Raw genomic sequence first — 14,893 nt, forward strand, 5'->3', positions numbered from 1 at the left:
GAAAATTCAGTTCCCATATCAAATATTTCTTGTTACATAGTTATAGAGGAGAAAGAGAATTCAACTGAATCGAGCTCCTAAGACTGCTGTTAAAATTGTTATCATTTGATTATCCGACTATTCCTCGCGCACACATGTGAATCAAACTATTTGTCGTAAAATGTTGTCACCATCAGGGGCGGAGCTAGAGCTTTGGTAACCGGTTCATCTGAACCCAATAGCTTTTGTGCAAACAACATATTTATCTTAAGCAATACATTGAATATGTACACATTTTTACTTTAGAACCCAGTAATCTGCCTCTGGTCACCATGGTTGCCAATGTCTACTACCAACTATTTCTTCTTTTCTTATTATTGATTGATGAAATCTCCAAACACGTCTCACAACTGATATTTCGTAATAGTGTTGCAGTTCTGCTTTCTGATTTCTCCCAAAGTGGCATATATAGTTCGTTAGTTTTAGGCCATTCTCAATTCTATTCTGTTACAGTTATATTTTCTTTTCTCACGACACCAGAATGGAGAAAGAAAATGGCATGTTACACCAGATAGGCAAGACTTTTTACCAGTCCCATGGGCTATGGACCTGCAGAGGAACTGTATTAACGTGGGATTATTTATCTTTCAAAAGAAATGGCAAAACAAACAAGTCCCGACAACAACCGCATCAAATGCCAGAAGACAAAGACCAATGAAATTATTTAGTCCATTAATAGTGTCATAGTGATTAGTGAATATATTTCTTTGGCCTGATATTTGAACATAAAAGTTCAGAATCGGTTGTATGGAATCCTTATCATATTCTTTGCTAAAAGTGATATACATATTTGTTCTATGTGACTAATCAGCATCTCCAACATCTCTCCTCTCAGAATACAAGAAAACTGCTTTTTACTCTGCAATATATATTTATAAAATCTTATAAAAAGAACACCTACTCCTTCCTGCATCCCACTTTTAAAAGAATCAATCTGCAGTATATAACCAGTATTGTCTGTATGATTGTGTATAGCTGAGTTTCCGGGTTCCAATTACCCTCTGAAAATTAGCATGTACGAGATCTCTGTATCAAATCATGTTGTGGCAAGTAGTGTCACAAGGATATGCACAATCAATCTCCTTGCTCACGTTTCTACTAAAGTACCAATCGCCAACTGCCTGTGCAATTGTCTGGAAAATGAATGTTTCAAAATCAGTAGACACAAAATCAAAAAGAAATTAACTTTTGTGCTTGATAGGTTGTCAGTTGCATCAGATCGTATATTGACTTGTACATATATTGTGAAATTCAGGAAAAACAACACCACTCTTTCTATAAACACGGAGAATCATTTACTACTTTGTAGATTTTATCAGAAAACGAATAAGAATTAGATTCCAAGATTGTGATTAACAGTATGATTTGAGAAAAAACTTGCATAGTAGTAATAATTAACAAACACAGAAGATTTTGGAAGAAACTGAAAGGGACTGGAATTACTTCACACACTAAAAAAAAGGTTCATGTTTGCCATTTTAGCGTTAAGTATTGCATTTCAAGTAAGTACTGTGCCGCAGCCAAAGATGTGAGAAATTTATTTGACCAACCTTGTTGTTTATTCGAGGAGAGTCAACTGCAAACCAGGTATCTTGTGTCTCACTTTGACAATGAGTGAAGCAAGAGTTTATGTACATCCCACCTCTTCTTGAATATTCATAGAAAACTCCCAGAGCTTCAAGCATATCTTTCCGGAACCCTGAAAATAGTCAGCAATAGGTAACCATGGTTACTGCCATCAATTGCGACAGAAATTACAAATTCTGAGAAAGGTACATATAAAGATAAAACTAACAAATGTACCGTGATAAGAGTAGCATAGCATAGCATAGTATGTTACCTAGGATTGCTATAATCTAGTTGCCGAATATTTGAATACTTCGTGAATTCAATTGATATTTCTTTCTATCGGACCCTTACAAGATTCTAACTTAATTTTTAACTGCCTAAGGACCTACATTAATGACTTACGTTGAATTGCATGATATCATGTTAAGAAATGGACTTTGGGCCTTATTCAACCTCAAAAGTTAGTTCATCAGGTGAGGATTGTCCATAACCATATTAGGAAATCAATTACCCCCAAAATCGATGTGCGAGTTTTAACAACCCCGTACACTAAGGATTGGACAATATAACATGAATGCTCAAAATTGGATAACCAAGAATCGAGATGGTCTGGAATCATGTTGATTGCGTGACCGTTTCATCTATAAGCTTAATTTGTTAGAGTATTTATTTAATTATATCTTCAACATCTTTCAAAGATAATAATATGACAATCTTTGTCAACCTTGCAAAATATTTAGTTGACTTGGATTGCATGCCGTAACATTGAGCTCGCAATGATACCAGTGCCTTTGAGGATCAGAAGAAGGCGGAACCAATATGTGATGGAACTGCAAAAGCATATGGTCAGATTACTGGCACCGTGCATCACAAACATTACTCTGAAGTATACCTAGTTTATAACAAATTGCAGAATGATCTTACTTGGTACACGTCATATGCTGAATTTAAGATGAAGAATGGCGTTCTGATGTATGGTAATGCATACTGTGGGAAGAAGCACTGCATGAACATCTCAAGAATTCTTAGAAGAGTGCTCAGTTTCATCACCAGCTTATGAACTAAATAAGACGAGAGAGCTTAGATCATACCAGGTGTGGATAGTAGAGTGTAGAAGTGCAATTTTGATTGAGATTTGGTTCTACCCCCTTCAGAAAACCACATTTGTCAGAACAAGATAGCGCAGTATAAACATTCCTGAATTTAGCCATGATAAGAGCATACCTGTAGGGAAATAAGATCTTCATAGAAAGATCTGATAGTGTGGTTCAGACTTATATCTCTCCTGCGAAAACAAAATGCAAACATCCCATTAAATGTGTAATATGGCCAAATTTTCATGACATTTGCCATGACATAATATCCATTATAACAAATTTGTGGTTCATGACATTTGCCATGACATAATATCCATTATAACAAATTTGTGGATCATGACATTTGCCATGACATAATATCCATTATTAGGCTAAGGATTTCTTGCTATAAATAGAGGAGTTTCTCCTCATTTGTAGACACACGGACGTAGGTCACTTTGACCGAACCACGTTAAATTTGTGTCTTCTTTATCTACTTTAATTGTCGTTGTTATCAACTCCCATTGTCTTTGTTATTGTCATTATACCGTTGTTTAGCTATATTCCGCACTACCCGGATTTCCGATCCTAACAAATTGGTATCAGAGCCGGATCTAACCAGGTTAGTTTCAATAGCCAAAATGACTCTAACAAAGACCTATGTTGAGAAATTTGACCGAAGTGCAAACTTCGGAATGTGGCAATTAAAGATGGAAGCTATCCTAATTCAGGATGGCTTAGACTTGGCGTTGCAAGGAAATGAGAAGAAGCCGGATAAAATGACGGATGAGGAATTTGCCATCATAGACAAAAAGGCAAAAGCAGGTATTATTTTAAATCTCTCAAATGAGGTTTTACGTGAAGTTTCCGTAGAAACCACAGCTAAAGGCATGTGGGAAAAATTGAAAACCTTATATATGAAGAGGACGGTGGAAAATAGACTTTACCTGAAGCAGAAGCTTTATACAATTCGTATGGGTGAAGGTACCTCTATTCTCTCTCATCTTGACACATTTGATTCCATTCTTATGAATTTGAGTAATATAGATGCTGAAATTAAAGATGAGGATCAAGCCGTGTTACTGCTTTGTTCTCTACCCCATCTTTTAAGCATATAAGAGATACTATGCTTTATGCAAAGGATAATATCTCTTATAAGGATATTAAATCTATCTTAAAATCAAAAGAACAGATAGATAGTGATATTACTGGGGAAGCTAGTGGAACTCAAGCGGAAGTTGGCTTGTTTGTTAGGGGCAACTCCGACTCCATATCCAGATACAATAATTTACAGTGTCGCTATTGTCATAAGAAAGGTCACATTATCTCCGAATGCTATAAGCTGAAAAATAAAGAAAAGCATAAGGAAAGAAAAAATGAGCACAAAAGTACTGACACCGCCGAAGCTAGTGTAGCAACTGATGAGATTGAGGGAACTATATTTTTAGCAACTGAAACTAGTTTCAGATTAGACAATGAGTGTATTTTAGATTCCGGTTGCTCATATCATATGTGTCCTAGAAGGGACTTGTTTTCTACATATGATTCAGTTGCAGGTGGAGTTGTCCAATTGGGTAACAATGTTACTTGTAACGTTATTGGCAAAGGTACAATTCAGGTCAGAATGCATGATGATGTGGTGAGAACTCTCACCGATGTTAGATATGTTCCTGAGTTGAAGAAAAATCTCATATCTTTGGGCACTTTAGAATCGCTTGGGTGCAAATTCACTAGTGAAGGTGGAGTTTTAAAATTTTTTCAAGATGCTCTTGTGATCATGAAAGCACACAGATCTGGTTCGTTGTATACTTTATTGGGCTCCACTGTTATAGGCTCTACTACAGTTTCGATATCAGACAACTTGTCTGAATTTGATGGCATTAAATTTTGACATATGCCCATTGGGGCTTTTGCGGAGAAGGTGGAGCAAATTTACTATATCAGCCAAAATTAGGCCAAGGTGGAGATTTGTAATATGGCCAAATTTTCATGACATTTGCCATGACATAATATCCATTATAACAAATTTGTGGTTCATGACATTTGCCATGACATAATATCCATTATAACAAATTTGTGGATCATGACATTTGCCATGACATAATATCCATTATTAGGCTAAGGATTTCTTGCTATAAATAGAGGAGTTTCTCCTCATTTGTAGACACACCAACAAGACTTGTCTTCAATTCTTGTTTCTTCCTTTCTTCCTTTATTAAGAGTGTTTTGTATGAGAGTTAGTGTTGGGAAGCACTTGTGTGAACCCTTTCTTTGGAGTGATCTTGTGAGGTTATTCTCTTAGGGTATTTGGGATTAATTAGAGTGTTTACTCTAATTTTGTACTCTCTTTTGTACTCTTATTGTTATAGTAAATTGCTCCTCTCCGCTTGTGGACGTAGGTCACTTTGACCGAACCACGTTAAATTTGTGTCTTCTTTATCTACTTTAATTGTCGTTGTTATCAACTCCCATTGTCTTTGTTACTGTCATTATACCGTTGTTTAGCTATATTCCGCACTACCCGAGTTCCCGATCCTAACAAAATGTAATACGGAGAGGAAATCACATTTGCCTGTTCAGTTGGCAGAAACATACTCATCTAAAAAGAATCCAGCATCACTCAAGCATTTCACACTAGAATTATTTGGCAGATAACTGGTGAAGTTGTCACAATGCAAAAAGGTCGCCAAGCCCCCAGCAGAGCATCCAGAAAGCAAAGCCTAGAAAGAAATGCCGTCAGTGACTCAGTACAGTTTTAAGCAGAAAGTATCTTTTAGTAAGGGAGTAAGACTATGAAGTTAAAATATTTGTATTACATGTCTTTTGGAAAAAAAAAATTAATCAACAAAAAGATTATCATGTTATATACTTAAAGTTACAGAGTTTGAATATAAACATACTGAAAGATCCCAAGCAGATTTGTATAATATTTGGCAGTTCACTATTTGTTTACTGTTACAGAAAATGACTATTTAACTCAGAAAGGCAAGACCATCTAATTACCCTCTCTATGTCCTCACAAGAGACTAATATTTGTGTATTGGGCAGGATGGGGAGGGGGTAGTGTGTGGTGAAGGAACCAATTGCTGTTTATCATATTGCTACCCAAAGTATAATTATCGAGCTGTATTTGTGGTCCTAATCCTTGACGGTCATTATCACATGCTGTTTAAGTGCAAAGGAGTATGTCTAATGTCATTACCTTCTTTGCTCGCCCGAGACCTTTTGGGAGAAGATCAAGAATAATTGCTTGCCAAATTCTTTGCCCTCTGAAATAAAGCAATGTGCTCTCATTTCGCTCGCCGCTGCTACGGGAATATGTCTGTGCTTCATTTCACGCAAGAAAAGGACTCGGTTAATAGTAAGAACAGGGTACAACTCAGACCGGATACACCTTTATCAAGACCATAATTCTTTAACTAGTCCAAAGGCAAAAGTAATTGGCTTTGAGACATCTAACATGTATGCCACCAGAAAATCTATTAGCAGTTCCATACTTAATTCTATTTAACTTGAAAGCAAGAAAAATGAAGAAAATTCAGAGTAACGCAAATGGTAGTCATATGATAGAATCCAAGACAAGTAAGGTCATAATAATTGGTAGAAAGAGCAGGGATTGAAATAACAAATAAAAAGAAGTCAAAAAAAAAGTTCCATATTGGCCTTGATCCAAGTCTGACCACGCTTTTCAAGCTCTAATATTCCGAACTAATGTGAATTACACGTGCATATTAATTCTAAAGCAAATGAATGTTGCTATGCAAATTATGATTCTTTTCCATCTTTATCTGTTGAATTTCCATAATGTTCCACAAAAATGTTATGAAGCATCATTACACTGAGGTACTCAAGACCTTGTAATGCCCTCTCTCATTACTAATTGAAATGAATCCTAGACTCGCAGTTCATTTCCAACGCGTGAATATTGGTCATATTAAACAATATCTCCTAACCACAATGTTGAGTTTACCCTTTCTTAAAGACGATAGTATTTTTTTTCACGTTCACAATGATTAGGAATACTTAAAACAATTTATAGAACCAAACCATTCCTGGCTCAAGTAACTAGAAATGAAGTCTCAGAACTAAAACACTTAATAGTCTGTTTGGTCAAGCTTCTCCCAAAGCCAAAAGTGTTTTTTTCCCAAAAAGCATTTTTTCTCAACTTGAGGTGTGTTTGGCCAAGCTTTTGGGGGGGGGGGGGGGGGGGAGTGCATTTGGTAATAAGCAAAATCAAATTTAGAGAAGCAGAAAAAAATAGTTTCTTCCTAGAACTAGAAGCAGAAGCAATTTTGACTTTTCATCTTACCAAATATACCTTTAGAGAAGCAGAAAAAAGTAGTTTCTTCCTAGAACTAGAAGCAGAAGCAGTTTTGACTTTTCATCTTACCAAAAATACCTTTAACAAAATATAGTATATACCAAAATAACATTACTTATTTCAAACCTAATAATTAGAATTAGAGATTATAGTATTGAGAACTCTCATAATGTATAAATATGTTGAATGCTTTTTTAATATATTTAAATCATCTTGAAAGAATTAAAGTACTTTTCAATTTATTTTCATGTTTTACTTAAATAAAATAAAATAAAAAACTTAATTATTATCTTTAATAATAAATATTTGAGATTATTCATTTATTTATATAATATTAACTATTAAGTAAATCTTTTTATGTCTTTATTACTACTTTTTAAAAAGTTTGGTCAAACTCAAATTATTGCTCAAAAGTGTTTTTCAGATTAATTAGCCAAAGACATTGTTTCTCTTCAAAAGTGTTTTACTTTCTCGAAAAGCACTTTTGGAAAAAACACTTCTCAAAATATGCATTTTTCCAGCTTGACCAAACAAGCTATTAGTTTCATGACTTCTACTGGTTCTATACACCCATAGTTTGGCAGATAAAACAGCAACAAACCAAATAAGTTTGATCATTTGGCACGAGGAAAAACAAAGCACCCGATTAAGCTGAACTCTCACTTAAAACACTCTAGATAGGTGACTATCAAACAAAAGATTTATTTTGGAAATGGCGGCCAGCTACTAGGACACGGCATTGATAGTTATTATATAATAACCAAACAATAATGAGGATTAGAAAAGTAATTTCATAGAAACTTGATAAACAGGATCTAGTGGACACGAATCTAGTACTACAAAGGCAAAAGAATCACAAAGTGGGAATATTTAAGAGGAATAAATACTGCAAGAAACTGAGGTATGTGCAAGTGGTAGAGTTTTACCCCATTATAGAACTTAGAATCACCAGCGAACGAGGCTCCATCACAATATCTGAGCTTCACCCGATTCCAGTTGTAGAAATCTGCATTTGTTTTTCGACTTCTCCATTAGTTAGTTACAGATTCCTCACGCAGTTCTTCAAATCATTTAGAATATATAAAAATCTTTTAAACCATGTTAGTTTATCATTGCACATGAAAAGGGAAATTCTGAAAAAGATTATCCTCAATACGCAAAAGGATGATAAGTATTGATAACTAACTGTAAAGAAATAGTCCTATCCGATTCATTCAATTACATTTGAAACAAAGTTTGACTCCGTGTAATTACTTTCCAATTAGGCTTTAGTCTCTAAATCATGCTGCTGTTGACGAAGTGAGAAACTCTCAAGTTAGGATAAAAGAAAGGAAAATTAGGGAAAAGATTATTAAATGAAGAGACCACCATTTTTTGCCAGTGTAGATCGAGGTTCCACACTCAATATTCATTGTTCAAGCTCCTTAACAGTATTATTGACTTGTTAAAAACCCTTAGCTCACGCCTCAGTCACAGAACCAAATTAGAAAGCCGGAAAAAATAACATGGACTCTCAAGATGTTCTCACTTTTAACTTTTAACGGCTAAGGTTAAATTACTTGGTTAGTATAAATAAAGAGGAATCCTTTTTAGCTAGGCTTTACTGGAGAGTACGATGGGAAATGCAGGGCAGAGGTCAGAAAATGCATAAATCATGTAAAATGTTAGAAAAGGTGGTCTATTTGCCTTGTTTTGCTGTCCTCGAAGTTCTAACTGGCTGTCGGTGCACCCATTTAGCCTACTTACAATTTAACAAGACACTGATTAATTTCTGTTTTCTTTGTCCATATTAACTGACAGGGTAAATGTTTTAGATGCTGGACCTAAAACATGGCATACAAAATTGACATTTGTTTCCCGCAATATCTAAGAAACTGATAAGTAATAATCAAATATAGGGCAGGCACTGTCCTTGCTTTTGGACTTCAAAACCAATCTAACTGATAAGAGGATTAGACAAAAGAAGAAAAATCTAATTAATAGGACGGCATCGGAGCTGAGATCGAACTGCAATGTTTTAGATTGGGAGGATAGACAAACCAAAACATATAGCTGTCTACTTCGTCCTCAAACTATTAATCACGTGGAAAGGGAGAACATCAAACGTGAGGAACATGGACCTTGTCACACAAGAATACTACATTGACAGCATTTTGTACTCTTACTTACCAGATTGGCATTTCACATGCTTCCGGTAATTTTTTTTTTTGTTTTTGTTTTTTCGTTCCTTGGTATAAAGATAAGTTTGTGAATTACCAGGATTTAAAGACGCATTGTCGCTGAGAATGCCGGAGAAGACCTCCCACTTATTCATGTAACGAGTTGATCCACGCCGAGTTTTGGATCTATCCAAGCATGATTTGATATCATTGCACCACCCACCACCCTGTTATTGCAATCAATATGAAATTAAAACGTCAGACGTTTCGCTATACGCTCACTAGCCACTATACTTCTTGGACAAACTTGCATACCCATTATCCTTTTTCTTTTTTCGTCTGTTTTTCTATTAGCCTAATGTAATGTAATGCAACTTTTTCACCTAAACAACAAAGTAGCCAAAAACACAAAAGTTCCAATTATTAGTATCACAAGTTCTAATTTCAATAGATTTCTAATTACTCTAGCTAAGTTTTTTTTTTATACATATAATAGTGTTGTCCGAATCAATTTCTGTGCACTATTTCACGGAATATACTTGCTATCTTATACTCTCACATGTACCATCTAATGTTTTTGTGTTTTTCGGATTTTGAAATCTGAAATATCTAGAAATTTTAATTTAAAAAAAAGTAGAAAGGATACTGGCAGCGGTTATAGACGTGTCTTTTTCTTATGGGTGTTTAACGGGCGGGCTGGACACAAAAAAAAACAGTCCGTCTGTTTAACGTTGCGGGCTGTTAGCGGGCTGTAATTTTTCGGGTTTTTTTTTGTCCGTCCGGGTTCGGGCTTAGCGGGCTGTTAGCGGGCCGTGAGTTTTTTTTTTAAAGTAAATTTTGTTTTTCTTATTCAATGTTATTGATACTTAAGTGTTAGCAAACTTTTAAGGCTTAGAATTAAACTTTGAAGTTTAAAGTTTTAAATTTAAAATTTGAATTTTATAATTTTAAAATTTAAATTTGAAAGTAAGTGGCTATAAAAAATTATTTAATAAGACCAATAGGCAATATGTAAGGATCAAGCTCCGAATACTTTCATTTGATATTTTTATTGAATAATATATAATACTTCAAATTAAGTTGCAAGTTCTTTTTTGATTTTTGTTATTTTTGAACTTGCAAATTAAAAGTTTACAACAATTATAAAAAAAAAAATAGTACATCACATGCTTTGCATCATTTTTGTAAATTCATCCATGTCAACATGAGGTTCTTGGTTTTCGGCATTGGTTGAATCAGAACCATAAACCATTATATCTCCAATTTCTTGGTCCTCCCCTTAATTGGCCATTTTGATAGAAGGGCTTAAAATAATACCAATTAGGTAAATAGAGGGAATTGGGTAGAAATATTTTTTAAACTTATCTAGCATAGATTCAACACTTACTTCTTAATCTTCGACTCTTCTTAATAGGGAGGGGAGACCTACTTGTATTACCACGACTTCCACCCCTATTATTTTGAGTTTGACTAACATTACCAGATGTAGCTGGTGGTGTTTCAAGATTATCAGGTGATGGAATATCATCTAAATCATCATCTATACCATAATTTTCTTGAAGTCGCTCATAATCTACATTTAAATTTTCAGGTGAACGTTCAGAAATATATGTAAAGCTACTAGAAGAACAAGCACCACCTTTTGATCTTTTGGAAGTTTTCTTACTACCACCTCTACTAGTGCACGCTTTTTTGACTGCTCTAAATATATCCCTTATATAAATTAAATTAATAATTGTAAATAATAAAATAAATATACACCAAAGAAGAGAAAGATATAGAACGAGTGTATCGGAATTCCGGATGCCGCACTAAATTTGATATCAAAAATCAAACTTCAATTGATAGATCGATACTTGATAGTTGATACCACACTTCACTTGAATACTTGATATTTGATAATAATAATTTTGTAATGGCTAAACTAAATATTTGATGAAACTTGAAATAATAAGTAATTGAGAATTTAAGAATAATAATCAATAATATCAAGAGAGAATTAGAGTAGTAAGAGAGTGAATTGTGAGAAAAAATGAAGAAGAAGGGGGGCTATTTATAGTTTTTAAAAGGTTAAAATTGTTATTTATCAAATACTAGGGGTGTGGGGGCTATTTTCTTAAGGGGTAGGCCGAAATGGCCATTTCTGCAAAAAAAGAGCCATTGTGGCAACGGTAAATTTTTTTTTTAAAAAAAAATGTTAAAAAACGAGTTAAACCGGGCTGTAGCCCGTTAACAACCCGTTAACGGGTTAACGGGTTCCGGTATCAAAAAACTGTTCGTTTGAAACCCGCTCCCCGCCCGCCCCTACGCTACAGTACCGGGGTGAGCCGGGCTGACCCGGGCTATAAACGGGTCAGCCCGACCCGATTAACATGTATACTTTTTCTACATCTAGTCCTACTTATAATAATACTCCTTAAAATGACAACTTTGTCTCTCTTTTGTGGTCCATATGCAAGTTGTCATGTCGTAAACAGAATGGCCATATGGCCAACTGGAGGAACTTATTCAAGCCGCCTTTGAAAACTAATTGATAGGATAAGCTTCTAATCTATTATTATCATTAATAAATAGTAGTGAAAATCTAATTATTGAGAAACGGAAATGGACAGATTGAATGAGAGAGTAGGGGTCCGTTTTTAGATAAATGGACAAACATGTTTATGTTCCGCTCACCAATCCTTTTTTGCCTTTTTAGGTTGATAAGTCGCCGATGTTTCGCACTAGAATACTAGAATCCGCGCATGCACTTTTTTCATGTTTTGGACTGGATGAAAAGAAGAAAAAGAGGTGGAAACCGTATTTAAATAGAGAAAAGAAAAAGGTGAGAATACGAGTGGTAACTTTATATTTTTGAATTTTTAATGAAAAAAGAAATTTGATCTCATTTAACAGTAATACTTTTTATCAAGAATTATTCTGCTAATAAACTTAAAATCTTATTCACATTATCAAAGTTTCATTTAGATATGGAAAGATGGGAAAAGAAAATTTGGTTCACGACCTTATCCTTAATTTTATTCCTTGTTCCCTCTTTTTCTCCCTAAAAATCAATCTAAAAGTAAGAATTAGGCTCACCCCTTCTTCTCTACATCCTTTTTTCCTTTTCTTAAATCCAGATGATCAGATAACCAAGACATTGAATTTTTGATTTTTTGCACATAATAAAAACTGTATGACATCTTAATGCATGTAGAAAAAGAGAAGAAAAAACTAGGAACATTTGAAGAGGCATGTTACATTAGTGCATCTTAAATCTTAATGCATAAATAATTCCGTTACTCCTTCCCATTACTTTTGCCTATTGGAACCATCATGTCCATAATCGCAGAAAGTTTCTCTTTGCCTTGTTTGTCCTCTTTGTGCATACCAAATGTTCTTTTTAAACATATCGTTTTAAGCATCATGCGACATGTTCACCGATTAATAGACAACAAAGTAGAGCAACATTTTTAATCTTGATAATTGTGTTTGATCAAACTAATACAATCTAATGGCCCAAAAGTGTAATTTTAGAGAATTTACCTTTTTACCCTAAGGTGTAACCTTTGAAACAGATCGATCGCATAACATCCAAATGCACTAAAATTAATTATTTAAGCTAAAAAAAATTACAAGCAGGAGAGAAAAAATAAATAAATTAAAAAAAAAAAAAAATATATATATATAATGTTAACATTTACTTCTTAAATACTCTATGTGAAATCAAATATTAGATGTTCAATTTAAAGCGAATCAGAGTAACGAATTTAAGGTGATATTTCCCGTTTGGATTTAGTTTTGAAATTAGTCCTGTGTTTTGTTTCTCGAAAATAATGATGTGTGATATTTCCCGTTTGGATTTAGTTTTGAAATTGGTCCTGTGTTTTGTTTCTCGAAAATAATGATGTGTGTCTTTGCAGTGAACTTTGAAAGAAATTCATAGAAAGCTTGTGCATTTGTTTAGCTTAACTTTTAAAAAAATTGTTAATAAATTCCTAGAGCATTGTAAACATTTGAATATGATTAAAAATTGCTACTATTAAACTTATCTCAAGTGACTGAAAGGAAAAAACAGTTCTTTCTCTAGCCACATTGGCCAAATACAAAAAGAAAGCGGAAACAAAACGGGAAAAAGGAAATACTAGTACGTAAAAAGATCAATTTGGAGTAATTAAATGAAAAGGAAAAGAAAAAAGTGAATTTCAATATCCCAAAAAATGAGACAAGGCCTAAAAACAGCATTAAGGTTGTTTTCTAACTTCCTAAAGCAACGTCAAAACGTGTTTTAACCGAAACACCCACGATATCTGTTTTAGTGTTTTGTCACCAAAAGAAAAAGTAGAGAGAACTAATTACTAAAGAAAGGCTGCAGGCACGTTAATCAAGAAGTGCAGAAAAGCAGCAGCAAAACAAAAGAAGTCTCTGTAACTACTCTATTTACTAAACTGTACGCAATGACAGAATCTTTTTGCCCTTTACCACCCCTACAGGAAACTCCAAAAAGGAATCACTTACCTCAAATTGCAAAAGCCAATTGCTTGCTCCTGCTCCAAATCCTCGGTGCAGGTGATACGCAGGCAAACTTCCATCCAAACAATCTGCAAAATCAAAATTCAATGTTTAATTAACAATGCCATTAATTAGTTTGTTACCTGTACAAAAGTAGTAAATTTGCGTTTGATAGCGAAATTTAAGAGGAATTATTAATGATTGGTAAAAAGGAAATTAAAGCTCTCAATAAAGATAGGGCATGGGGTTATTACATGCTCCTAGAGTAGAAGCGTTATGGACAAGAGTCATGTTGACCAAAAGCCGACTCTGTTCACCTTTTGAGTAAACCAGCCATGGCCAGCAAATTAGCAGAACCAATTTCAACAGGATAACAGAATTCACATTCATTTTCATTTTTTACTGCGCTCCCCAGAGAAAAACAAAAAAGGGGAATGCAGCAATATTTATAGTGAATCTATAGTTCACAGAAAGAATGCGTGGAGAGACGAATAGAGATGTGAATGTAATCCACTAAGAAACTTGTTGGATATAGGAGTAATTGCGAATGAATTATTTTCTAAAAATGAATGAAGGAATTAGATCTTCGCTGTTGACTGAAGAATGAAAAGCATTTAATTTACACCACGAATAAGGAAAATAAAACTCAATTAAAACTTCTATGCTTAAAAGGAAACAAAAGAAAGAAAAAGCACAAGTTCTATGCCTTCAGTAGAAGAATTTTGCAGAAGCACTGAAGAAAAGGATGAAAATGGCTTGAAAAAGGAAGCAAGAGAGTTGAACAGAGCCCCAAATTTGGGCGTACTATAAAAAGAGTTGTAGTGTATGAAGGGGATTTCCGAGGGAGGGAAAGAAATGGGAATGTCTTTGTTATGGTTTTAAGTGTGCGACGGATTAAACAAGTGACTTTAAGAACAAGCCCAATGGGCAGTGGGGATGGTGTGGATTAACAAATTTGTGAGAGTAGTGGGGTCAGCCGCAATGGCAATTGACAGGTGATAGATGAGATGAAATGAGAAGTGGGAATGGGAGTGGGACCAATTTTTGGTTATGGTTAAGTAAGGAGCAAGCTATTTCATTCAGCCTTTTGGCCCTAAATGTATTATTCCACCATAATATACTCCGGAGAAGTTCTTGCATGTGCTCCAATATTATGCTGGAACTTTTTGTGTTGAAACAAAATAATGATTATTTTTTAATGACTTTGCAAATGTTAGCTATTTTTCAATTATCAGTTC

At 34.4% G+C, this 14,893-nt stretch overlaps 1 protein-coding gene across 1 annotated transcript; it reads right to left on the reverse strand.

Moving 5' to 3' along the window:
- Positions 1 to 729: 729 nt before the first annotated feature.
- LOC104109954 (pectin acetylesterase 9) lies at positions 730 to 14,539 on the reverse strand. The gene is made up of 12 exons (XM_070197188.1): positions 13,910 to 14,539; positions 13,662 to 13,744; positions 9,262 to 9,391; positions 7,932 to 8,011; positions 5,887 to 6,006; positions 5,280 to 5,404; positions 2,833 to 2,893; positions 2,700 to 2,756; positions 2,533 to 2,610; positions 2,333 to 2,438; positions 1,590 to 1,738; positions 730 to 1,172 (listed from the first exon to the last, which is right to left on the reverse strand). Exons 1-12 carry the CDS (start codon positions 14,049 to 14,051, stop codon positions 1,071 to 1,073), a joined length of 1,233 nt encoding a protein of 410 aa, XP_070053289.1. The 5' UTR covers positions 14,052 to 14,539; the 3' UTR covers positions 730 to 1,070.
- Positions 14,540 to 14,893: the final 354 nt, after the last annotated feature.

The sequence above is a fragment of the Nicotiana tomentosiformis genome, chromosome 3 (assembly GCF_000390325.3).
Source record: "Nicotiana tomentosiformis chromosome 3, ASM39032v3, whole genome shotgun sequence".
Taxonomy (NCBI): domain Eukaryota; kingdom Viridiplantae; phylum Streptophyta; class Magnoliopsida; order Solanales; family Solanaceae; genus Nicotiana; species Nicotiana tomentosiformis.